This window comes from Cheilinus undulatus, linkage group 9 (genome assembly GCF_018320785.1).
Source record: "Cheilinus undulatus linkage group 9, ASM1832078v1, whole genome shotgun sequence".
Lineage (NCBI taxonomy): Eukaryota > Metazoa > Chordata > Actinopteri > Labriformes > Labridae > Cheilinus > Cheilinus undulatus.
Genome location: NC_054873.1, coordinates 30,243,719 through 30,268,881, shown reverse-complemented (window position 1 = coordinate 30,268,881; position 25,163 = coordinate 30,243,719). Strand labels below are relative to the sequence as shown.

The window sequence follows — 25,163 nt, the reverse complement described above, 5'->3', positions numbered from 1 at the left end:
AAGAGGTTTTTCTTTAGAGATTTATCCACTTTGATTTACGATTTCAGCAACGAGAGATCGTCTTTAAACATGGCTTAGTTAACTTTTCAGTCAAGTCCCCAGAACATAGTGTTCTGAATATAAAAGTAAGAGAAATGTGGTAGGAAAATACGGAGTAAAGACAAACTTTTAAAATAAACATTTTTGATAACAAAGTTTTATTATTGGAATCATGTTTGAAGAAATTATTCTTATCAGTTGATACATGACGTTTGGCTGCAATAACCTACTTATTGTTCTCTGTGTGTGAGTGTGTGTGTGTGTGAGAGAGAGAGAGACAGAGAGAGAGAGAGCATTGATGTTCCCATGCGGGCGGTGAGGCAGTCGCACCTTTGCACGAGCTCGGGACGGTGACACAGTCTCCTCCCTCCTTAACTCCGCTCCACACAGACCTGTTTCCTCCTCCTGTGTTTTGACCCCAAACCGAAAATATCGCCAACCGGAGACTTTTTCTCTTTTATTCTGAGTTTCACACTGAGCCCGCTCAGTTCGCCTCCTCCTCCAGCACCCACAACAGCAGAGAGGCTCTCCCCCTTCCCGGTGTCACCCTTCACTTTGCCACCAGTCGTCCAAGTTGTCGCGAGGCAGCGGTGGATGTAAGTAAACCACACTTGTTACGGTTTAATGACATTTTTCGCACGCGCGCGCTATTTCTTTGTTCATACAGGTGATTTTCAGTACAGTTAATTAGCGCTGTGAACTCAGGGATACACTAGTTCTTTTTTGTGGCCTCGTGCCTGTGCCGTGTTAACTGCTCGCGCCGCTTTGAATAAACAAATAAGCTTGTACGGTGGGAAAACGTTTCTTTAGCAGGCTTCAGGGGAAATCAATATGAGTGAGTGTACAAACACGGAACCAGATAATAGACAGAGACAGGAGAGCTGGAATAAGGTGCATGGCTTCCTTTGGTTCTTTGTGTCACATTGTCCAGGCTTATATACCAAAGTAAGATGTTATTGTGCTTTGTATGAATTGTATGAATTATGTCGTTATGTTTTTACCACATGTACTTTCACAGTTACACAGACATGTTAATCTACTTATAAAGAAAGCATATTTTTAAGGCTACTGTGCGGCCAAATGACTGCTTTTAACAATTGAAATCCACTCTCAGAAGATTAGAAGGTACGTTTCATGTTCTTTGTGAATATTGACACTTTTTCTTCTCCCCCCTCCCCAGAAGCCTTAGAGGTGAACAGTGTGGGAATGCAAGAGGATTATCATCTGACCTTAACCCTGAGGAGACGAAGCAACCAGACCGTTCGATCATACTTTTTCTGATCTTTGCTTCACTACAATGCCTTTGTGGTTATAATGTCTGCGCTGAAACACGTTATCCTACAAGAGAAAGACCAGGACGTGGAGAAGAAGCTGGACTGGAGTTACATCGAGTGGGCTGAAAATGAAGTTGTCACAACAGGTGTGGCAAACGCACAGACACAAACAGAATGGGTACAGACTTTTGAGCACAAGGAGAGTCAGACCAGCAGCCCGGTCATAATGCACATAGACCTGACACGGACTCACTCCAAGCTGAGGCACTCATCCCTGGTGGACCCTGATGGCTTGGTAGCACCTTTATTCCAGTTTGACCGGCAGGCCCCAGGGCGCATCTCCACATCTCCGACACTGAGGAGAATGAGGAGCACCAGGCGACCCCTGTCAGATACCTGGGATCCTGTCAGAGTGGGCAGCACTCGGCAGGAGTTTTCTTCAGGGAGCTTATCGTCACCCATGAACCCCCTGTCCCCAGGACACAAAGTCAGGTCTCCTCTTGCAGCGAGCCCCCTCTCTGATGGAGAGATCTGTCAGACTAACTCATCGTCCGGCCGACAGAGAACAAGATCACATCGATCAAAGACTTTTGACAACTGCATCACTTCTAAAAGACAAGAACTGAACAGTGCTCATCCTGCTGGTGATAAAGAGTTTGGATTTACTGAAATTGAAGTAAAGGTGAGCAGTTTTCCGTGTGATTTCACATACACAGTTGGAGAAAATTATTTGATTCCCTAATCATCCTGCAAACGAGGGTTGCCACAATAGAAACAGTACAACTCTAGTGAAAATCAGATGATATCAATATCTGTTTTGATACCTTGGCAACAAAGAAATAATCCAAAGAACCCAATAATTAGTTAAGACCTTGTCTATAATCATAAAAATGCAGACAGACTGCTGCACACTGTCTAAATTGCATAAATACACACCTTCTCACTATAAAGAAGCAATTGAGCCAGTTTGCTTGTGGCCGTTGTGGGTTAAAATATGACTTAACATCAGTTTTTTGTTACTCCGTGTACTTTTGGTGCCATTGATGTTAGCATAACTGAGATTTAATTGGTTTTAAGTGCATGGCCCCAAAAAGGATTGTAGTATTTAAAATTTTGGCAACCTTTCTGCACTCCTCTTCCCACCATCACAATGAATGATGCAGCAAAGTCTGATGAGCATTTTTTTAATCTATAAATTAAAAGGTTACACATTCCTTCCTTGCTGAAAACCATCACTCCCTCATTGGGCCTTGCCTCCTGTGGTGGTCACTCACAATGCAAGCTTTTGACAGCAAATGAATCAGCAGTTACATGCACTGACAGCTCCGACCAAGCCCACTGCCCGCAGAGCCCTGGGAAGTGCTCTCCTTGGGCCCCCACTCGCCACAGTCAGCAGTCACCCAATAATGGAGGGGTCAGTGAGCGATGGAAAAAGATAATGGGGAGATCTATTCATCAGCTCGCGGTATTCAAGCGAGCACATTCTCAATAGAGTCCCGACATTCTCCTCAGATATCAGAGGCTTTGAGTCCAAGCGGCCACTTAAAACACTGATTCAAATTTGAGTGTCTTTGAAAGTGATATAGTGGTGTTGCTGGCAGGAGGAGGCCTGTGGAGCCTCTGTTTAATGCTCACTGTACAGTAGGACATGCTAACTCACTGCTTATATGGCATATCTGTAGTGTTATAACTACATTTCACCTTGATTGTATTTATGCTAAAACTTGAAATCATTAATGATTATTGTGGCAAATGACTGAAATGCATATCTGCAGCAAGCTTAATGTGAAGAATGACAACTGGAATATGCTTTTGCACTGACTAATGCAGCTCTTACCTCTTTTTTTTTACAGAAGGAGAGGGAGCTAAATAGGTAAGTGAACCTTGGACTGTTTTGCATGTTGTCTGCATTCCCTGTGCCCAGGACCTTTACTTTCAGCTTTATCAGATCATATTTGCATATCAGGAATGGAGTAAAGCTCTATCCTGCTACTGACAAACTGGACCACAGGAAAGAAATGGATCAATATCTCTCATTTCCACAGTGAGCAATTGTGTTGAATTATTTCTTAACAACTGAATAATCTGAGCTATAGCATGTCACTGTGGCATCATAAATGCCATGCCATGAGGGAGCATGATTAGATGTTTGCTTTAAGAAGCCCCATTGTGAATTCATTGTCATTCATGTCTTTGTTAACAGAGCATCAGCTTGGTGAGTTAAGTTTTGAGAGTCCCATGGTTATGTATGGGCTAGACAAACCCTCATTAAGGCTTTCTCTTACTGCCACCCACACCCCTCCTAATGGGCTGCAGGGCTCTTCCCCTCACTGGATAATTAGGCAGCTATTGTCCCTGTAATTACACCCTGGCACTGTGCCTCTTACAGTGACCAGGGCCCTGCGAGCTATTGGTCAGGACAGTTTTGTTTTTGAGGGCATCATTATTTCTCTTGTGCAGGAACAAAACATCCATTTTTACAAGTGCTCTCGGTGGCAGAGAGGCGCACAGAGGAAGCTTTCTGAGCTCTCACAAAGCAACAGGATGCCATTGTGAGGATGCTGTGGAATGAGCTGCAAGGAGGCACTGACCTGGTTTAGAGGGGTAATCGGGCTTTCCTTACCGTCCCATTAGCAACAGATCCTGTCCAGCAGTCCAGGTGCTGCAGCTGACTGTTGTCTGTTTTACTGTCGATTCAGCACCAACTGCCTATACATCGATTAGGAAGGCAGATGGGAGGGGGATGTATCATTTTACCAAGAGAAGCATAGTGAGAGTAATGAACAGTTGTTGGTGCTTTCATTCATTTCACAAAAGTACCGGTTGTAGTCCAGCTTAAACTGTACAGGTTGTTCCTGCAGCCGTGTAGCCTACATGTGTATTTCGAGTTTTGCTGCTTGTGCAATGGTGCGAGCTCAGCAGCAGCAATGCAGCCACTGTTTGAAGGCAAAATATAATCTGTAAGAGGAAGAAAGGGCATGCATTCATTCAAATAAGGTATACTTTAATTGTGGACAGAGTAGCATTGTTCCTCTTGCTTGTACTTCTGCCATGCTTTATTGTACCTTTGTCATAAACGGGGATGTTCGTCCTTGTTTGTTAGCATAGCTTCCTTGTGGTCTGAACACATCTTGATAACCTTTGTCAGATAGATAGTATTTAAACTCGCCTACTGTAATGGTGTTGTTTTATCCTTCGGAAGTGTTTGTTCTTGGGAATCATTTCCTTCTTTGTCATGTGTTTTTAATGCTGTTGTCTTTAATGCCATAGCATGACATACTGCATGAGAGAGACCTCACTATGTTGCCACAGGTTGCTGACCAGCCGTTGATCAGAGTCAATGTGTTGAAAGTGAACCTTACCTTCAGAAAAAACCAGCCTGTCTGGTTGCCATGTAGGTCTTTTCTGCTGACTGTTGCAGCTGTCTTAAATGACTAAAAGCCTCTTGTTGTTGTTGGATTGGGATTGTTAGCGTCAGAAAGTCACCCATCAAGTTTTACAGTGTCAAGAATCTTTTATTCCTGCTGCAAAAAGAAACATCAAAGAGGCCAGACCCTTTGAGATATTCAGTTAGAAATGCATTTATTAAGAGTTTTGGTTTGTTAAATGTACATTTTTAGTCCTGGCAGTAATCCCTAGAGAGTACAACAGCAGAGGATAAGTCTAAACACTTGAGAACAGTGGCTGTTTGAGCTTACCCTGAGGCTAAAAGGTAGGCCTGTGTTTTTCCAGCCGAAGCAAAGCCTCAGTTAGTAACTGTGCAAAAGAAACCAAGAGGATTATAACCAACACACTCACAGCTTGCCTTCCTACACACACATAGGGTGATCCATTAATCAGCAGATACCTACGTATAATCCAGACACAAAACACTTGGCCTTTCTAATTTTTGATACTCATGTTAATCCCAAATCTGCTGCACAATGCAGATGGTATTTCAGAGGCATTTCAAACATTTACAATGACAAAAGGAATCCTGTTATTTCCTCTCACTCTGTCTGTTCTCTTTGTGCTGTACTACATTTTAAAAAAACATGCAGCCAATCTCTGATGGCCATTGAGGCTTGTTTAAAATGTCAAGCATTACTTCTTAGCCTTCAGTAAAAAAAAAGGCGTGACACCATCTGAAGATGCTCACCTGTTTGTTGCTTTCTTTCAGGCTTCAGGAGAGGAGGCGGAGCTCTGTGGTGGTCAGCCTTCCAGGATTGGATGTTTCACCAGGGGACCTTTTTGTGTCCAACGGAGCAGCTGACATTCTAAATGGTTCAAACTTCTCTGGTAAAATGTTCATTTACTTTATCAATCATGTTTTTAATCCAAGCATTACTTGACGTATAAACTAAATGGCAGATTTAGCCCTGTCTCTCCCAGTAGTGCGCCCGTCATATACTCCCTCCATGAAGATAAGTTTGCTCATGATTTTATCAGTGAATCGGTCAGGATCCCTCGCACCAGATGAAATATCATGCTTCACTAAACTGTTGCATGCTCTTCAGGCAGTCTAAGGAACATTGAACCAACCATTTTTCATGTGAGCTAAAGTATTGGAACATGTGACTGACAGGTTGGTTTTGTTACCCAGGTGTGTCCTATTACATTGATTATTCACTCAATAAATAGCACTGCATGTCTACATTCAGTCTCAGATTTGGGTTTTGCCAGTGCAGACTGCATATAGTTGAGAGGTGTAATCAACATGAAAACCAAAAAGCTGTCAGTGGGCGAAAAACAAGCGATTGTGAAGCTGAGAGAAGATGGGAAATCAATCAGAGCCATTGCACAAATATTGGCCATAATCAGAAAAACTATTAGGAATGTCCTGAAGAAGAAAGAGACCACTGGTGTACTCAGCAGGGTTTGACATTAACTTTGTTGCTCACCAGCCACGGTGGCTAGTGGTTCTGCAAACTTACAAGCCACTCAGTATTTCCACTAGCCACAACTTTGGTGTTTGGTAACTCTGAGCTATATGCCAAATTTGGTACAAAGGGTATGATATGACACACATGCTCTACTTTCCCTCACCATTATGATCAATATCAGCTCTCCTCTTAATAAAGCACTTCTCCCTGTACATATGAAACAGCACACTACTGAGATATGGGTCAGACTGTTAGAGACAGTCATCTAAGAGTCAAACCTCTTAGATTTTTATTTTCTTAATGGGTATCAAGTTTATGCTAAAACTGAAATACTGTTAATCGGCTGTTTATTAGAAAAAGCTACAGCAGATTACAAGAACATCTCTAATTTTCACTCTGACAAATCTTCACCAGAGAATATTAAGTGTCCAACTTCTCCTGTCCTCTGCTCTATACTGTATGGAGGAAATGTTTTCATACGTGTGTCTGATACTAATTAAAATATCTCTTCAAATAATAGATGACTTACAGTTGTTGGTGAAGCTCACATTTGGAGAACATTAAACAACGGATGTATAATATAAGAAGAAAAAAAATCACCGTTTAGTTGAATTCTCTTGGACTCCTAAGTGATCAGTTAAAGACTTTAATCCTCCTGCCTCTGTTTCTCACTACCTCAGTGAACTGATTTAAAGTTTTGGAGTTTCTCTCATCTTTTATAACCGTTAATTATCAATTTATGGCAAATTTATAATTAACCCTGAATATACAAATGTTTAAAAGTTTCAATAACATTTAAAGTATGCGCACCTATGCAGAAGTTTTTATCATTTAGATCGCCCTCAACAACCAAAGACTATAGATGGAGTATTTAAACAATGGTGTAATTAAACAATATTTAGACACACCGCCCGCCCTGGCTTGCACAAGCGACAGAGACACACAGTTGGAGAGCACACACACATAAACGGCACTGATGAACATGGACAGAGAGGCACTGTAAAGCAGCAAGAGAAAGTTCAGGTCTGAATTTATTCTGCAAATTCTAAAATATTTTCCCTAAACAGCCTTCAGTCTAACCAACACGTCAGTGCGAGTGTGTGTCCGTATATGTCTGTGAGTGTTGCGTTTGTGTGTGTCATACAGCATCAAAGCCCTTGGCGCTGCGTAAAATACACACGAATGGATGAAGAGACCAGCCACTTTTCAGTTATTTTGGAGGGAAATTTGAGCTTTTATGTGCCGAAGAGCCTCTCTGTAACAAGTCTAAATCATAAGGGCTAACTGACAAGCACTTTCAGAGTGAAGCATAAGTTGTGACACTGATAAATTCAACCCACCATCGTGGCTAGTTAGAGTCACACTGCTACCCGCCATGGCCGAAATCCACCCGCATTTGGCTAGTTGGCGGGTGTTAATGTCAAGCCCTGGTACTCAGTAACAGACTTTGAATGGGTGGACCAAGGAAAACAGTAACAGTTGATGACAGAAACATTGTGAGAGCTAAAATAACTACTAGTGACATCAACAACAACCTCCAGAGGTCAGAGTGAAGGTATCACCATCTACTGTTCACTGAAGACTTCATGAACAAAAGTACAGAGGCTACACCAGAAGATGAAAAACACTCATTAAGAAGAATAGCAAGGCCAGGCTGGAATTTGCCAAAAAGTACAAAGATGAGCCTCAGATAAAGATAAACCTTTACAAAAGTGATTGAAAGGATCTGCTCATGATCCCAAACATACAAACTCATCTGTGAAACCCGATGGAGGCAATGTCATGGCTTGGGCTTGCATGGCTTCTTCTGGGACAGGCTCATTAATCTTAACTGATGACGAACACATGATGACAGCAACGAACTGAACTCAGAAGTCTACAGAAACTTTTTTTTTTTCCAAATTAAAGAGAGATGCAACCAAATTGATTCAAACTTCATCAAAAAAAGGAGTTTATCCTGGGCAAGAAGTGGAAGGTTTTAGACTGGCCAAGTCAATCTCCAGACTTGAACCCTATAGAGCATGCATTTTACCTTCTAAGACTGAAGGGAGTAACACCAAAAACAAACAAACAACAACTGAAAGAGGCTGCGGTGAAATCCTGGAAAAGCATAAATAAAAGAAGAAGAATGCAAAGTTTGGTGATGTCAGTGGGCCATAGGCTTGATGCAGTTGATGCAAGCAAAAGATTTGCAACTAAATATTAAGTCTTATTCACTCAAATCTATTTTAAGCCTATCTGGTCCAATACTTCTGCTCACCTAAAATTTTGGTGTTGTGTTACAAATGGTGCTATCTTCCAAGTTGTTTACTAGATCCAGATTTAAACACCTGGAGATAAAAAGCTGAAGTGTTGATCTCTTAACAATCATATCTTTTCATAAACCACACCGTGCATCCTTCTGACAGTGACTCTGATGCACACAAACAAAGGAGGAGGAAAAGAGGAGAGAGAAAACAGCTGCACAGAGCGACTGGTTTTCTTATGAAGTTTGAAAATTAACTTGTGTTCCTTTAATTTTGTCACCCATTTCAAACCATGTTCAAAGTTGAGTTAAGCTGACCTGGCCAGCCCCATAAGTGTAATTTAAGATTACAATAGCTCACAGTGTCAAGCTGCTGTTATTGTCACACACTACTGTGCAGACATGAAGCTACAAAAATAAACAATTGACATGTGCTATTAATGGATCAATTATTATAAGCACTTTGATGAGGTGCTGCTAATAGTGGGAATAAACTCATCTAGAATAGGATTTGTGTGTTTGAGCATCTGCTTCAAGAGTCATGTTGGTGTAACTGTCTGTTACTTGTGGCCTGTATGTACACAGGCTTTAATGCAGATTATTCACAGAAAACAAGAAAACTTTGCAGTTTGGGTAATATCCAACAACACAGAAGCGCTAGCCTGAAGTGCCTCAGGTCACATGACTAACATCACACTTTGAGAAAAGTCAAAAAAACATCTGTGAATGTACAGACCATATGTCCTCCGGGGACTTCCAAAGTTTCTTCTTTCACTTGCTTCTTCTTTGAATTTCAAACTTTAGGTATTGACCTATATAGTCAGCAGATTAAGTCAGTTTGATCAGAGAAAATTGAAAAAAGTGAGCGAAAGTTGTTTTTTGCACCTGTACATTTTGTCTTGCTCTTCTGGTTGTTTAAAATTGGCCTAACTTCTGTCTATCTCACCACAACCTCACAGATGACATTGGCCAGCAGAATTACTACTCTGTAACGAGCTCACAGCTGCATAATTTTTTATAAATTTACAAGTGAATCATAAATTCTGATTCTCCTTAATCTAAAATTCAAGCAGGAATATTACCATGAATTGTGTTCATTTTGTAACTGCCCTGGTTATCCTGAAAAGAGTCTGTGTGCTACACCGGCCTGTTTGAAGTTAATTGCAGACTTTGGGACACAGATTAAAGAAGGCAGCACTGTTGCACAGTTTTTGGCCTCAGGTTGGAAGAGTTCCCCCCGTTTCCAGTTATTCATTGGGTCTCTGTTCTTCAAAGGATGCACATCATCACCAGTGTTTGTGTGTGTGTTACAGAACCAGAAATCATGTCCAAGAGATAAAAGGCTACACCCACACCCTTTGTGTGCAGCTTTGTAGAGAAATAATTCTTTCTTATTTGCAAAAATGACTGGATTCTTTGTAAATCCTAAAGTCTAAGTTAGGCACTTGAACATCTTTACATTATGTTAACAAACTTTTATTCTAATCCAGTGTTGTAGCTCACTTTATCTGCTCTTTAATTGATTACCCGTGTTCTCTGTTCATGACTTTTACAGATACTAAGAAGTCAAAGTGGCCTTTTTCAAGGCGCAGCACGGTAAGTGTGTTTTGTGTTGGTTGTTGTGGGCTGATGCTCAGAGCGTGCTTTGATGTTCTTTCTTTAAGAGCTGGGCATTTGTTTGGACATTGTTCTCTGACCCTGAACGCAGCATTGAGTGGTTTCTTTTTTGCCTTTGTCAACTTTTTTTAACTTGTCAGCACTTGAAATGCCAAACTTGAGCCAAACTAGTTAGGTTAGTGCTATAATGTGGACAGAAGGGAATTCTTCCTTTTACTGGATTCACACTCATTGATTCTTTACATAACCTACCTGAAGAAAATGTGTGTCTCTTATTTTCCTGTCAGACTAAAGGGAAGCTGCAGATGTGCACAGCATCAGATGTTGAAAAATATCTATCAACAACACAAATTCAAGACTGGAGAAACTCCGACCTTCAAAGATTTAAGGTGAGAAATAAACACAGTTTGTTTGCTTTTTAAATCGTCATGTTGGTTTTGCTGTGGTCTCTAAGCTGTGCAAAGTCAGCCAGGAGATTCAGATTTCCAAACCAAATAGATCACAGTCTGTTTAACAAGTGTCTCAGGAATAACAGGACGCCAGTGAGGGGGGAAGTCCTGCAACACTGAAATGATGAGTTGTGAAAGAACCAGAAATTCGAGGAAGAAACCAGTCAGGTCGAACCCACACATGTATAAACAAACACTGACATACATCTGAGTGTGACAGGATGGTGGTAGGAACTTAGCAGCCACAGTAAAAACAGTTGGCATGTTAAACACACTTTCTACGCTAAGATCGAATGTCATTTTTCTGTTTCAAGTTCTGTTCTCGTCTGATCACTTTCCTGCACCGTCTGTGTTCAGGACTTCTCTCTGGCGGAGTTCCTGCGGGACCAGTCCTCCCAGGTGGATGCTGGCTCTGACCCTCAGGGCTTCAAGAGACAGGAAGCCATCTGGGAACTCTTCACCAGTGAGTGTATCTACTTCCTGGATCAGCTCATGGTGCTCAAAGAGGTGAGTGTCCGTGCAAAGCCAAATAATGCTCACGCACATGCAAACATAAAGAGGGCCACAAATAAACAGACCAAACCCTAACGAAACTCTACACCTGCTGCTTTGTGCTTTTCCCTGAATTCCTGTCATTGAGGTTCATGTGAAATCTCTTTGGGTTTTCCTTTCTTTACATCATCAATGGATTAGAAATTCAATGCTTCCACAGCAGATAGCCTGAGCCCATCCTCTCTGGTTTCTTTGTGGCTTTCAGGTGTTTTTGGCTACGCTTACAGACCTGCAGATGAGGAACTGCCTGACTGATGTCGACTCCTGGAGGCTGTTTGCAAACCTCAATGAGCTCTGCCTGGTGAGTATGATGCAAATATATGACACAAGGCCTGTATTATTAAGATGTACCATGTAAATATTACAAACAGCATACAGCACAGAAGCATTATGTAACCCTGTTTAGCGTCAAAGATAGAAGAGTGATGAAATAAAAGTAGTGAATTAAAATCTAGTTGTTTTTTTATTCCAAGATAGACCATTTAGCATAGAGGAAAGGTACTTAACTCAAAGCAGAATACATAAGTTACATTAAGTTGGAACATCAGAAATTTATAGAAAATGAACATGAACTATGTGGCTGCTGCTTTAATGAGCATGAGAACATAATAGGCTGTTGGATGGTTCTCTTCATCCACACAGCTGTGGTAAACTCTCCAGACTTTATTTTTGTCCGGTTAGGTCAAATAGTGATCCAATGTCAAAATCCACTTTGGAATCAGTTAGAAGAAAACTAATTAGCTCATTAGATGGCATGCATAGACTGGCACTGTGGTGTGTTTAAAGAATTATTATTATTAATAACAATTTTTAAATATAGTGCTTTTAAAAACAGCAGTTTACGACGTGCAAGGTTGTTTTTTTCCAGCAATATAAAAAAAGATTTATGTGTGGAAAATTATTGTTATTAAGTACAAAGATCAGTATCATAAAGGGTATCTTTTAACTTAGCAAAGCAGATGAACTTGCCAGACTCCATATCTGTCATCAGGAAAATCCATCTTAAAAAGCTCCAATCCACACCGTTTGTCACAAACAGCACGCTGTTCGGATCAATCAGTGTATTTCGAGGAGAACAGGGATGTTATGGGCAGTGTTTGGTTGTAATAGCTGATTGTAATGGCTGCCTCAACATAGCTGCAGTTTGTTCAGAACTGGACCACATTTCTATTTGAAATAAAGACTAAAACGCTTCGGCATGAGTTTGTGAGAGTTACAGGGTGGTGCACCATGGCTGCTAGAGGAGGGATTAGCTCGGATGTAGCAAAAGGTGGCGGGTTTGTCAGAACTGGACAACATTTCTTTATCAAAATGAGAGAAAAGAGCCACACTGAAAGCTTTAAATGATAGAAAAGATGTTTATCACTCCCGGTCTTCTTTGAGATGGGTTTGTGATTGTTACGGGTGATGTTTGCTGGTCAGTCCAAATGCTGCTGCAGCAGCTATTAGCTTGGATATAGATGTAGGAAAGCGACAGTTTAATCAGACCTGAACCACATTTTCCTTTGAAACAAGAGTGACACCAAAGCTAGTCTTGGCAGAGAAGACATTTTTGCACGTCTCCTGACCATCCTTGGTGTAAATTTATTTACGGAAGAGCTCCACTATTCACAGCTATGACAGTGGTAGCGTGTCTGCTCAGTCTTATTTTGTCCTGTCACTCTTGGCCCATCACGATTGTGACAGACAGAACGTTCCTCCAATCACCTTCGGAGAATTTTTTGAAAAGTCCTGCCCTCTCTAAAGGCTTTCTGTGGGAGCTTTCCCGGATGAATGTGAAATGTATCTATGCAGTAGACAAATGGAACAGTCTATCTGGTGTGTCAGGTTAGCTTTCTTTATGAATAACACCATGATTCCATCCAGCCATTAAAGTACTCCACGTTTGGAAAAAAAGTGACCTTGCAAAGCAGATGGATACGCCCATTTCCTTGTTTTTCACTGGCAAATCCATCTTGCAAAACTCCCATCCAAACCGTTTGGGCCCAGTTAGAAAGTGACAGGGCCAATCAGCGACGAGGGGCAGTACTTTCAGGCACAGCAGAGTCATGATGTAAACAAGCAGCAGCAAGAGCTGGTGCAGTTATGGAGGAAGAGATTAGCGTGGATGCTGCTAAAGCGGCAGTTTTATCAGAACTTGACATTTCTTTGTTAAAAGAAGAACAAAGAACAGCAGTGAGTTGTTTTCTTTTCAAAAACGACAAAAGCGAAGTACTTACATGTCTGTAGTCGCCATGTTGTGCATGCACAGCTCAATAGCCGCTACGTCACGTGTTTTGTTGCTCTGATTGGCTGGTAGAGATGTGACAGACAGAACGTTCACCCAATCACACCAAGTTTTTTTCAAAGCCTCTGCCTTTTGTCAAACGTTTTCTATTGAAGCTTTCCCAGATGGATGTGTCAGGTTACAAAAAAAAGTCCTTTACCGGCATGTAAGTATTCCATATGTTCAGTTTCATTTAAGTTTGTGCATTATTATAAGCAAATATAAAAATATAAAACATTGCTAATGAAGTTGAAGACAATGAATTATTTTTCTTGAACCAATGACTTTGATCCAAGGACTTTTTACTGAAGAAAACTGGACAGAATAACTTTAAAGTTTTTGTAAACTAAATCTTGAATAAAACTTAAAAGGTTAAAAAGGATCAAAGTGTGACTAAAACTAATATTTTTCCATCTAAAGAATCTAAAATAAATCTAAAAAAAATCTCACCAGCTCATTGTTGTAACTGCACAAATATGTTGCTAACAGACCACATTTTATCAGCATATTGGTTCTTCTTGCAACTCTTGGTTAAAAATAATTCTGAAAGTCTGACGTCTTATTTTTATTCATTTTTTTCATTAGCATTTTATGAAAGTTTCAGTTTTTTTGTTATTAATCAGACTTAAAAATTCTAAAATAACAATTTTAAAATATAAAGAAGGAAAGCAACAACAATTTTGACAATCTTAGCTTGAAACTATTAAATCAAACAGAAACTATGTAAAGTGCTAACTGCAGTTATCATCCAAGGCACCTCATTTGTTGACACATTTTTTTGTTTGTCATATATTCAGTTTAAATGTTTGATGTTTGTATCATGTTTTGTTCTTTACTTGACTTGTTCTATTGGGCGTCAGCCTCGTGTGTTGCGTTTGTTTTTGTGTTACATGATGTTACAGACAGCGATTTGTTTTTAGCTCTGCTGCCTGAGGCAAATTTCCCTTCAGGGACGAAAATTTATCTGATGTCAAACAACTGCTTAGCGTTGTTTTCTCTTTCTGTCAAAAATGAAGGAGAAACTTTAGAGTGCTGTCCAGTCTCTGCCTATTCATTTATTAATCTTTTAATAAATCATTCATCATGTATGTTAAAGGACACCTTGTCAATCTAACATTTGCCCTTATTCTGCCAAATTTCAGTGTGTGCAAAATCAACTTATTTATGGCTAAAAAAAGGTGAAATGTTTAACTGGAGGACTACAAAGAGATTTATTTTATTTGTATTAATCCCAGCTGTATTAAATATTTGTTAGCAGTGCTTTAATTGTGTGGTAAAGTTTTGATGTCCAGTTAAAGTATTCAGAAGAGATGAAGCAGGAAAAAAATAAAAACAAAACAAACTCCTCTGGTGTAATCCCATGTAGCCCTTCATATAAGGGCGCAGTTGTTGTTATTCTTTTTTACGTAAGAGTTGCTAAAGTGTTGCCTGATTGTCAGTGATATTTGACACTGAGTGTTTTTTGTCTGTCACAGGTGAGCTTTGGTTTCCTGAACAACCTCCTGCGTGTCATCAAGGACATGTTGGAGATTAGCAAGGGTGGCGGGCCCACCCTGCTGGAGCTGCTGAGCAAGGCAAGTGAGGGGTGCACACGTGGACACGCACCGACAGTCTGAATCTGACGCAGTCAGTTAATGGCTCGTCATAAAACTCCACAGATAAGGCGCTGCAGAGTGAGGAATGACTTCACACGTAAAGATGAACTTTGTAAATGTTTGTTGGAGATGCGTACAAGTTATGCATTCCTGCGTGATTGATTATAAACTTTATTGATTTATTATTTACTGACCAAGTACTTTACTAACAACACAGCTCAGGTTGTAACCACAGTTTGTTAAACCTAACATCATATTCTGGTATAGATTTTAATAATCCTCCTTCACATGATTTTTTAAAGTTTTCTATAATTTTGTTGTGCCTGCTTAACACAATCAATCAATAGGGTAAATAGGAGTCCAAAATATAGTTTAGTTTATATTTAATGTCCCCTATAAGTACTAAACTTATGCACAATCAGAAATCAATATCTTCTGTTTCTTATCTTTTGCAAAAAAAATGAGACTACTATTATGGTTGTTAGCTATGTTTGTTTATTTTTTCCCTAATTATTGAAAAGCTTCTCATCATATTGTTCAATTCTTGCTAAAAAAAAAAAACAAAAAACGCCGAAGAACCAAAATAAAGCTCATAGTAGCCTCATAGTAGTAAGTTTCAAACCAGTGTTATTTTGGCATTCATATCAAAGTTGGTCCTAAAGAAATTGAACTGGTTTCAGTCTCAGTTTAATTCAACAACATTTTTTAAAGTATAGTTATCAGTCTTAAACCAAACCTGTTCTTCTCTTTAAATAAACTTAATTAACCAAAAGGTGGATTTAATACAACTGTAAAACACTCGCATTAACATAATAATAATAACATAATACCAGTACTTGAATTTGAAAATTAAATATAGATACTGATCTACTTTGATTTAAGGACTTTAATGTGTTGTGACATACTTTCACAGCAGAAATGGGATCACTCATTTTCATTGATATTGATACCCTTATTGATCCTACTTAACAATGCAAGTGTTTATTGATTAAAATCAGCATTTTTCTATTACTTGCTGAAAATAAGATAGCCATCTGGTTTGAACAGAACTTATCTGTCTTTTTTATTGCTGGGAAAGTAAGTCTATCTCTTCTCCAAACAGCTGAATGAAGTCCTGCCAAAATCTGAATTTTCTATTTTTTAAAAATTTCATTAAACACATTTCAGTGCATGATGACATCCCTCTCCAAGATCTCATTTTACTGAGCTGACCTAGAACACATAATTATGGCGAGGATAATGAAGAGAGCTGTCTTGAAGCTTCAGCTAATATTATAAGTCTGGATGTTCTTATTCAACCAGGTACTACATTTTGGTTTAATTTGATGCAAATACCACCCTTGTTTTATACAGAATAGTTACAGATTCCACCTACCTAACAGCTCATGCTCTCTCTGTGACACTGCTTCACACAGGAAGGCACACAGACAAATGGACCCACATGCTCCTCCTGCTCTCTCATCTCTTCTTGAATCTTGACAGATTTTACTTAAAGTAGAGAAGTATCATGGGTTTTGAATATCCAACAGTCCAGCATTAACATTTTAGTCTTATTCAGTTTCCCTGATGAAAACTAAACTGACTTTTCTGTAGTTTTTATTATCATAGATCTATTTTAAGTTGTCATAGTCTCAGTTTCTCCATTGTCCAAAGGTTGTTGAGACTATGACAAGTCACATTGATTAAACAAACAAAGTTTCACACAGATTTCAAAGTCTTTTGCTTTAACTTAGATCGGCGTCTTTTTTTTGATGATCAGTTTATCAGTGGCCTAATGGCCAGTGTGACACAGAAGTCTGCTTCTGTGTATTTATGTAACACTCCTGTCTCTTGGCAGGCTTTCCGGGAGAGTGTGTGCCACTGCCTGCAGAAGTACTGCCTCAACTACTCCGCAGCTCTGCTTTATCTGGACAGCCTGAAGCCCCGGGAGGACTTTGGATCCTATATGAAGGTACGGGTTGGAGCTCCCTGAGGGAAGTCAGGGAGAGCAGAGGTGAGGACACTATGTGCCTTTACAATGCAGCAGGCAGAGAGTGCCAAGTTTAAGAGAGGACACAGAAACATTTTCCTTAAACAACCAGGTCACTGTCTCATAGAGAGCAGTTAAGGTTATGTGCATCCTGTGCAGCCTTCCCTGTCATTTAATTATTTGGCTTTATTATGTTTTGTTCCCACGTGACATCTCTCCTCACTCACTTTTTTAAGGCCCATCCCCCCTCTCCTCTAACAAACACTGTGACAAGCTCTTTCACCCCTCTGACCTCCTCTCACCCTATCCCTCTTTCTCTTCTCCCTTTTTTTTCTTAAGTGGTGTGAGAGGAATGAGCAGTGCCGGAGGCTGCAACTGCGTGACCTGTTGGTGGTGCCACTGCAGAGGCTAACTCGATATCCGCTGTTGTTGCGGAACATGGCAAAGAGATGCCAGGATGAAGATGAGACCAGAGGGCTGCAGGCTATCGCAGAGCAGGTGGACACATCTATATGTAAGCAGTCGTCATTTTGGAAGCTATTTTATATTAATTTTTAGTCTTTTAAAGAAAATACTCTTTAGTTGTAGTCTCCTTTTCTTCCTTTTATATTTTTGGACTTGTTTAAATCTATCTTAAAGCTACTGCTAATAAAATTGTCCCTAATTATCACGCTTCATTTGTTGCTTCAGTCAGGTATTTGTTAGCAGGTGCTTTACAAATATATCAAGATAAGGAAACAGGGTAAGCAGATCTAAGTGGGGTTAAATCCATCACCACAAACAGAGCAGTTTGTGTCTCCTAGAGTGAAAACATGCTGCTCGTCCTGGCTGCCTGCCAGCAGCGTGACCGTTGTCTTATGCTCCACATGCCTCTGCACGCAGACCTGTTGTGTGGGTTTACTCTGTAACTACAGGGACAGGCTGTGGGAAATCACTGCAGCACTGCAGCCTAATGTTATTCTGTTAAATTGAGCACACAACACCAAACAGCAAAGGCTCACAAATCTTTAATCATACACTTTCCCATAACCATTAAAAGGTGTGGTGGGGCTGAACAGGTGACGAAGTGGATCACTTAGATGAGAAGGCTAATGTCCTCTGGGTGCGGGGGAAATTTACTGTAACAGCTGAGTGCGCTGCAATCAGTCACGATACGGCCACACCCATGTTAGGCAGCAGCCATCACTACACAACATAAAAGAGAAATGTTTTATGAGCCACGCTGGAACACTTCAATTAAAAACGTAAAAGGTTATTTCCAAATTAAAAGATTATGTCAGTATACATATTTTCTGTTTCACTTAATTATAAAGTAATCAGAATTTTCAGTGCTTTGATACTTTCTTTTTGACACCAGATGTTTGAAAATGCACAAAAACACAGGGAGAGATTCAGTACTAAAATGTAGCCATTATTCTTGTACAGTAGACTAGTGATGTCTGCTAATATTAGCTGTTCTCTCACAGTTGGTTGCTGTCTCCCCTCAACTGAGCTAATCGCATACTCTTTCTATTCTACCTAAATAAACCAGCATTGACAATAAGTTGTATACGGAAACACTGGTTAGTAAATATTGTGGAAAAGCTGTAACAACATTCCAGTATGCTGACATATGCTGACAGCAGTGTTAATAAGTTTGAAATGAAATGCCATACTTAACAAAATCAGAAAATCACATGTTGTCACTCAGTAGTGATAATTATTTCTATATTTATTTATTTAACCAGGAAAGCCTCATTGAGGTTAGAATCTCATTTACAAGAGTGTCCTGACCAAGATGGGCAGCAGCACAATTAGCAAATTCCTGGTTCGCTCCCCGGTCAGGGCCTTTCTGTGCAAAGTTTGCATGTTCTCCCTGTGCATGCATGGGTTCTCTTCGGGCACCAAAAACATGCTCGTTAGGTTAAGTGGTAACTCTAAAATTGGCTGTAGGTGTGAATGTGAGTGTGTCTGGTTGTCTTTCTCTACCTGTCAGCCCTACGATTGACTGGCGACCAGTCCAGGGTGTACCCCGCCTCTCGCCCAATGACAGCTGGGATAGGCTCCAGCCCCCCCCCCCCCAGCCTGCACACTATGTGTTCTACTTGATAAATAGACCGATTCAGCACAGCCTGTCTTTTCCAATGACATGGTCAACAGTGTCAAAGGCTTCCAACAAATCAATAGAAAGAGCAGCACAGTGTTCCTTACTGTCCAAGGACTCAATAAAATCATTGATGACTTTTAAAGCAGGCGTGGTAGTACTGTCCTTTCTCCTCATTGCATAATCGTATCTTCATAGTTAGTAACATAGAGTCCAATCCAAAGAAGGCATTTTTTTCATTGTTAACCTTTGGTTTTTGAAAAGGGATAAAGTTGATGGCATATTTGGATGTGGATATGTTAATGCTCTTGCTAACGCCCCAAGTTCACCTCTTAACCATGTTAAGGAGAGACTAAACTAAGCTCATATTTTCATCACAATGTACTGGTCAGACTTGGTCTGTTTAAAAGTTTGTCTACCCAAGTAGCACAGCAATGGTTGGTACAAGAGGGGACTCGAATTGGTGGGTCAGCAGACCACCCAGGAAGCCAGCAAGGGGTTGATTTAGATAGTGTTCAGGAGTTGTCTGTATTTTTGAAATCTAAAAATATGAAAATTTCCAATTTTAGGTGCACAGAAGTTCTCTTTTTGTGGTATTGCAACCTTTGTCAGTATTGTTGATTTTTTACAAATATATCACAGTTTAAAATCCTGATGTCATGGCAAACCTACACAACTGAAATATTGGCTCTCTATTCTCAGGTGATTTAGAGGGAAAGGTAAAGTGGCTTGAAAACTACCAGAAAGTGAAACAGCTGAGAGATGCCCTTGTTTGGCTGCCTGTGTGGGAGAGAGACAAGCGTGCCTTCGTACCTGAGGTCTGTCTGCTTCTGTTACTTTATTTTAGCAATAGCTATGCTTTCATGCCTCTGAGAATATTGTTTACAGACCAAAACTTCATCCTCTAGTGCCTTTTGTGCACAGATAAGCAGATGTAACCATTTATCTTGATGTGAAATCAGATATGATGAAATGCAAACTTTGAGTGTTCACATATTTTCAGTGCAGCCTGTCATCAGCCGTGACTTTAGTATCAGAAACTCACATCTCTCAGTTTCAGTTTACATGTCAGAAGTTGAAAATGTATTTGATTGAATGTCTCTCTTTCAGAATCTGAAACATCTGCTAAAGGCCGTCACTCTGGAGAATCTCATCTCTCACAGGAGCCTGCTGCATGAAGGGAAGCTTGTGCTCACAGAGAATACGAAGCTGGTTGATGTTTACGTCTTCCTGTTTGATGAATTCCTGCTAATCACAAAGATAAAGAGAACCAAGAAGGTAAAGCACTCAGTTGTCTTTGCAAAGACCATTGGCCATAGGCTGTTGTAGTAGTGTACTTCATAATTGGCTTGCTTCACATTTCCTCCTCTGTAGCGGTCCATTGGTCCTGAGCAGAACCCACTGAGGATGCCACAGAACATGGAGCTGGATCAGCTGCTGAAGGAAGGCTCCACATTTACAGTTCTAGACCAGCCGGTGTCTCTGGACCGACTCCAGCTCAGGAACATTGATCAGCTCAATGCCTCAAGTAAAAACTCTTGTTTTAGACCTTTTTTACTGTCAAGTCCATGGGGGTTAAGGCTGGAGAAATACTTGCTGTTAACTACCTTGTGAAGAAGAATACAGCAGAAGGAACAAAACTGAGATCAGACTTACAGAGAAACTGATAATCCAAGTCCACAATTATCCACATCTGTAAAATGTGTTATTTTAGCGCACAGAGCCAAACATGTCCGTCAAACTAGCTGGGACAGAAATGTTTGTTTTTGAGATCAATGCCTGAATATGTGAAAAAAAAACAGAAAGTACTGGTCCAGAGCAGGATCATTCTTGGCGCAGCCATAAGTCAGTGGAAAAGCCCCAAAAGACCCTGTGATGAATATTTCTGTTTTCTGAGCCTTTTTATATACTTTGGACCAGTCGGTTAAAGGCGATTTAAATGCACATTTGGCCAGATAGGGAAAGAGTGGCCAGTGAGCATCCTCAGTTTGGACTCTTTCTGTTTTCACATCTGTCTTAACAACATCCACAAACATACTCAGCTGAAAGTCAACAGTTAACATGGCCACTAATTTAAGTGAAACCCCCAACTGTTGCATCCATGCAAACTGTTGGAGAAATGTAGTGCATACTTAGCAGACAGGTGTTCTGATATGATGTTCTTCTTTTGATAGCAGTTGTTGGTATGTTGATGCTAAGTAATTGTTGTGTCTCCCTTAGTGTTAACTGTCCTTTGTTTATTCTTTGTAGCATCAGGGCTGCCTCATTCATTCATCATCATGCACCAGAACCGTTACCAGCAGTGTATTGGTGCATTCATCCTGCAGGCTGCATCAGAGGCTGCAAAGGTACATCACTTAAACCATGAATCTCTCAAAAGTTTCAGAATAAATGCAGTTGTATAAGAGATGACTCAGCACTTAACTTATAAAATGCTTTGAAACACAGCAAATCGTTTAAGAGCTATGTAGTTAAGTGAAGCTTAAAGATGTATGCCTTTCACTCTGGAGATACCACTTGCTACATAACTGAATTTCTGTGGTGTTTTTGTCCTTTCTGTAAACTGTTTCAGTCCCTTTTTGTTCATGTGGTTTATCTGGAGCAAAGATTTGTGTTCATCATTCTTATCAAGAAGTAGATCTAAATGTCTGCTGACTTCTGAATGGTTAACTTCCTGAAAGCTTCTTCCTGACTCTTCTTGTGTGGCTTCTTCCAGAGAGCGTGGATCTCAAAAATAGAGGGCGCTGTGACAGCACTGCTGAAGCTGGACTCCGAGCAGCCACGGGTCAAGAGCTCCTCCCTGTGGCTGGAGTCTTCACAGATCTGAGCCATCAAACAGCACTAGAAGCCATCAGAAATGTCTCTACTGTCAATGTGCACTTCACTGTCGCTTGATGTCCTGTAAATTAAAGTACCAGCACTAGAATCCTTTTTTTTTAAATTAATGTTTGCCTTTAATGGCAGCTGCTGTGGTAGTGTAAAATAAATGTCTGATTCTATAGTAGAAACTGTTTGTCTTTTTTCCATTCTCTGATATCTCATTCAGACTACATGAGTATTATTTAAGATCTTTATGATGCAAAGTCAGCTTAGGTTGCATTGAATATCAGTTTTTAAGCTTTTATTTAAATCACATGTTGCTTTTTGGTCAAAGAATTTAAGACAAAAAGGATGAAAATTTTGAAGGGAGATAATAAAGTATGTTTTTAAAAGACTGGCTGGCCTGGCTCTGACCAAGTCATCTAAAAATCTCACTGCTATCACAAGTCAGATAGATTTATGAGATTTAAAGCTGAAGAACAAGCTACTAAAAGCTCATGTGAGGGGCTTCAAACTGGTTATAATACATATGGAAATGAATAGTGCTCCCTTTTTATGACCTTAGAAGCACACAAGATTATCAGCAACTATATTTCTTTGTCTATCTTATTTTCAGTGCCTGTAACTGCAGCTAGAGATGTCAGGCAAGAGGATTTTCAGTACACTGAAGAAACAGCCTTTTGTTTCATTTTCCTCTGCAGATATTCACAAGTAGGGACATGTTGACTGCACACTTCTCTAACATGTTCAGGACAAGATTGGTAAAGTCGGTGTGTCAAAATTTAACAGACCAGAAGTTTCTCAGAAGTTTTAATGGACCTTTAGGTGACATTTATTTGCAAATAGCTGTCTTATTTGAAGAGGGTTAACTTTAAACCTCAACTTTAGAGGTTTTATCACACATTTCTGTTTAAATTTAAACTAAATTAATTACAAGTATGTACAGAATATGGGGAAAAAGTATGGGAAGATAACAGCTCAAAAAGTTAATTATCATATTGGCCCTAGCTTTGGAATCACTGTTTTACATGGCTTATAATCAAAAAAGGAGCATTAACTGAATGTTGTGGCTGATGAGGGACAGTAGGAAAGACGGGGTGGGCTAGCTAATCCCACCTCCCTCCCAGCCCTTTCTATGATGCTCTAAAGACTTTTATTGAAATTCCAGGTTAGATGTACCTCAGACAGGCAGCCTGTTTATACAGGGTCAAAAACCTCTTTTGTCGCATAGTCCACGTCATCTTATGATGGAGCTGTGTTGGCAGGTGGAAAATGGGTGTATATCACCTTTAAAGGATACATAACTAAAGACAACTTAATGGCAGCCGGAGTTTTTCTTGTCCATGTGTTCTAAACCAGAGGTCCAGGTCCCACTTGGGGGCAAAAGGCTTCGTGTGCTCTGAGGTTTTCAAAATCAGATGTGCCCACACAAACTAATCTAATTATGAAACACTTAATGGACAGTTCATTCAAAGGTTTGTTATTAAGAATTGTTAAAAAATAGTTTCGTCATTAAAAACTATCAGAGTACTTAGACAGCCCTGTCTCTAAATTCAGATCATTATAAAATCACTTAACATTTAATGTTTGACAGTAATGCATCACTTTTTGTCATATGTGTTGTAGGGGAGGTATCTTTTTCAGATAAAAGAAAGAGCACTGAATGCTATTGTTCTAGTCAACAAACAGATCTAACACAGGAGAGTAGAAACATACTGTAGATTTTATTTAGGTTTGTCATGATGAATTAGAAAATCAACTGGTGCATGTGAACAGAAATGGTGTCATTTTTCTTTCAGGTCGCCCTGACTGATCATACACAGTGCGTGTCACCACTAACAGTGAGCAGAGACGTACAAGACGCTGGCCTAAGGCACACCTTCACAACCATCACATATGAAGACTTGGAGATAACGTGTGTGAGCCACAGGCCAGTTTAGTCATCATGCACGATAACTGACAGCTACACAGAGCAAGCCACAATTCAGTGTGTGCACGTTTGTGGTGCTGATTTGTTAAAAACCTTGGGCGGATGAGTTCATGTCATGTTTTTACATCCACATGTGTGTTACATAATTTCTTTTCCTCTTACATTACAAACATTTACAAAGATAATTATGACAGCCTTAGTATTAATAAGCATGATCATAACAGGGCTAAAAATGCTGATTGGTGGTCGGTCATGTATTTGCTGCTGGAACGAGATCAGAATACAATAAGGTGCAGATAATCTCTTTCAAGATTTAATGGACTGTACAGCTTGACAGATTAACCACAAACCCCTCCACTAAATGCAGGCAACAATGCAGTATTGGTGATCTCTTTAGATGTAGAAATCATGCTTTTCCTGTGCCAATCTGAGGTAGACGTAACAAAACCAGAGCAACACAAAAGGAGACAGGTGTTTTTAAGAGCTTGAAACTGAGATGGACGTGTTTTTTTTATGAGCATTAAAGTTTGATTTGGTAAGCCGGAGTCTGAAAAAAGAAAATGCCAGCGTTGTCGCCCGGCTTACAGTGTTTCCGCCTGCTCCATTCTTCAGACAATTGCACAAAAAGATCTGACCAATAAATGACATCATTTATAAGTTACACAAAGCAGTATTAACTTTGACAGCACCCTCAGTGGCAGACAGAGAGCTGTAATTCAGCACTGCACCCAAAGGCGGCACCAACATCCTGGAACAATGTGCCAGAGAGACGGAGAGCAGCCGTCATTCATACAGCAGCCAAACACAGCAGGCTTTAACACTAAAAACACACACTCTGGTACAGCACCAACACACAGCCACAGTTATTGCTTTAAGCAGAGCAAACATACTCTCACACAGATCCAGCAGTATTCAGAGCTGCTGGTCAAAAACAAGCAGCAGAAATAAAAAAATGATAAAAATGCAGGCACCTTCAATGACTGCGTCACCAGTCTGCAGAAAGCACCTCAATTTGCAAAAAATGACAACACAATAAAATGCAGCACGGCAAAAAAACTACAAAAAAAGTGACTGACTGTACATAGAAGTCTCTCAGATCATCAAACATGCTGCGTTCAAGATCAAATGTCAGGCCCTGGATTTAATCTTTCAAAGAAAGGTTAGAAAAATACTGATGTAGGAAACAGAGTCAGGGTTTTCTTGTCAGCTGGATACCTGCTGCAGACATTCTTTGGTCATGAAATAGGCAGAAAACATTTACACACTGCTGCACAAAGGAAACATGCAGGAAGTAATGATGCTATCAGCTGGTGTATCATTCAAATAATCTTAAAGGGCAGTTTCTCTTTCTTCACTTGAAGTTCAAGAATTTAAACAATTATCAAATGTGATCCTAAAAACTCCAGATATGGCCTTTCAGTCATGCTAAACTCTGGAACACAACTTTGACGGAGGAATGAGT

General features: G+C 40.1%; 1 protein-coding gene across 3 annotated transcripts; it reads left to right on the top strand.

The window, feature by feature from the left end:
• Positions 1 to 422: 422 nt before the first annotated feature.
• plekhg7 (pleckstrin homology domain containing, family G (with RhoGef domain) member 7) lies at positions 423 to 21,921 on the top strand. Of its 3 annotated transcripts, none has more exons than XM_041796088.1 (16): positions 423 to 635; positions 1,220 to 1,995; positions 3,167 to 3,186; positions 5,473 to 5,591; positions 9,976 to 10,016; positions 10,325 to 10,426; positions 10,844 to 10,993; positions 11,244 to 11,339; positions 14,780 to 14,878; positions 16,737 to 16,850; positions 17,208 to 17,382; positions 19,654 to 19,769; positions 20,062 to 20,229; positions 20,326 to 20,479; positions 21,202 to 21,299; positions 21,668 to 21,921. In XM_041796088.1, the coding sequence occupies exons 2-16, from the start codon at positions 1,354 to 1,356 to the stop codon at positions 21,776 to 21,778; spliced, it is 2,205 nt and encodes a 734-aa protein (XP_041652022.1). In that variant the 5' UTR covers positions 423 to 635; positions 1,220 to 1,353; the 3' UTR covers positions 21,779 to 21,921. The 3 variants fall into 3 exon arrangements, with proteins under 3 accessions (XP_041652022.1, XP_041652024.1, XP_041652023.1); XM_041796090.1 differs by lacking the exon at positions 423 to 635 and adding an exon at positions 786 to 874; XM_041796089.1 differs by lacking the exon at positions 423 to 635 and adding an exon at positions 921 to 984.
• The last annotated feature ends 3,242 nt before the right edge of the window (positions 21,922 to 25,163 follow it).

Coding starts and splice junctions, on each gene's coding strand:
- plekhg7 (XM_041796088.1), top strand. CDS start 1,354: ATGTCTGCGCTGAAACACGTTATCCTACAAGAGAAAGACCAGGACGTG. Junction 16,851..17,207: donor ACTTTGGATCCTATATGAAG/GTACGGGTTGGA, acceptor TTTTTTCTTAAG/TGGTGTGAGAGGAATGAGCA. Junction 20,480..21,201: donor TGATCAGCTCAATGCCTCAA/GTAAAAACTCTT, acceptor TATTCTTTGTAG/CATCAGGGCTGCCTCATTCA.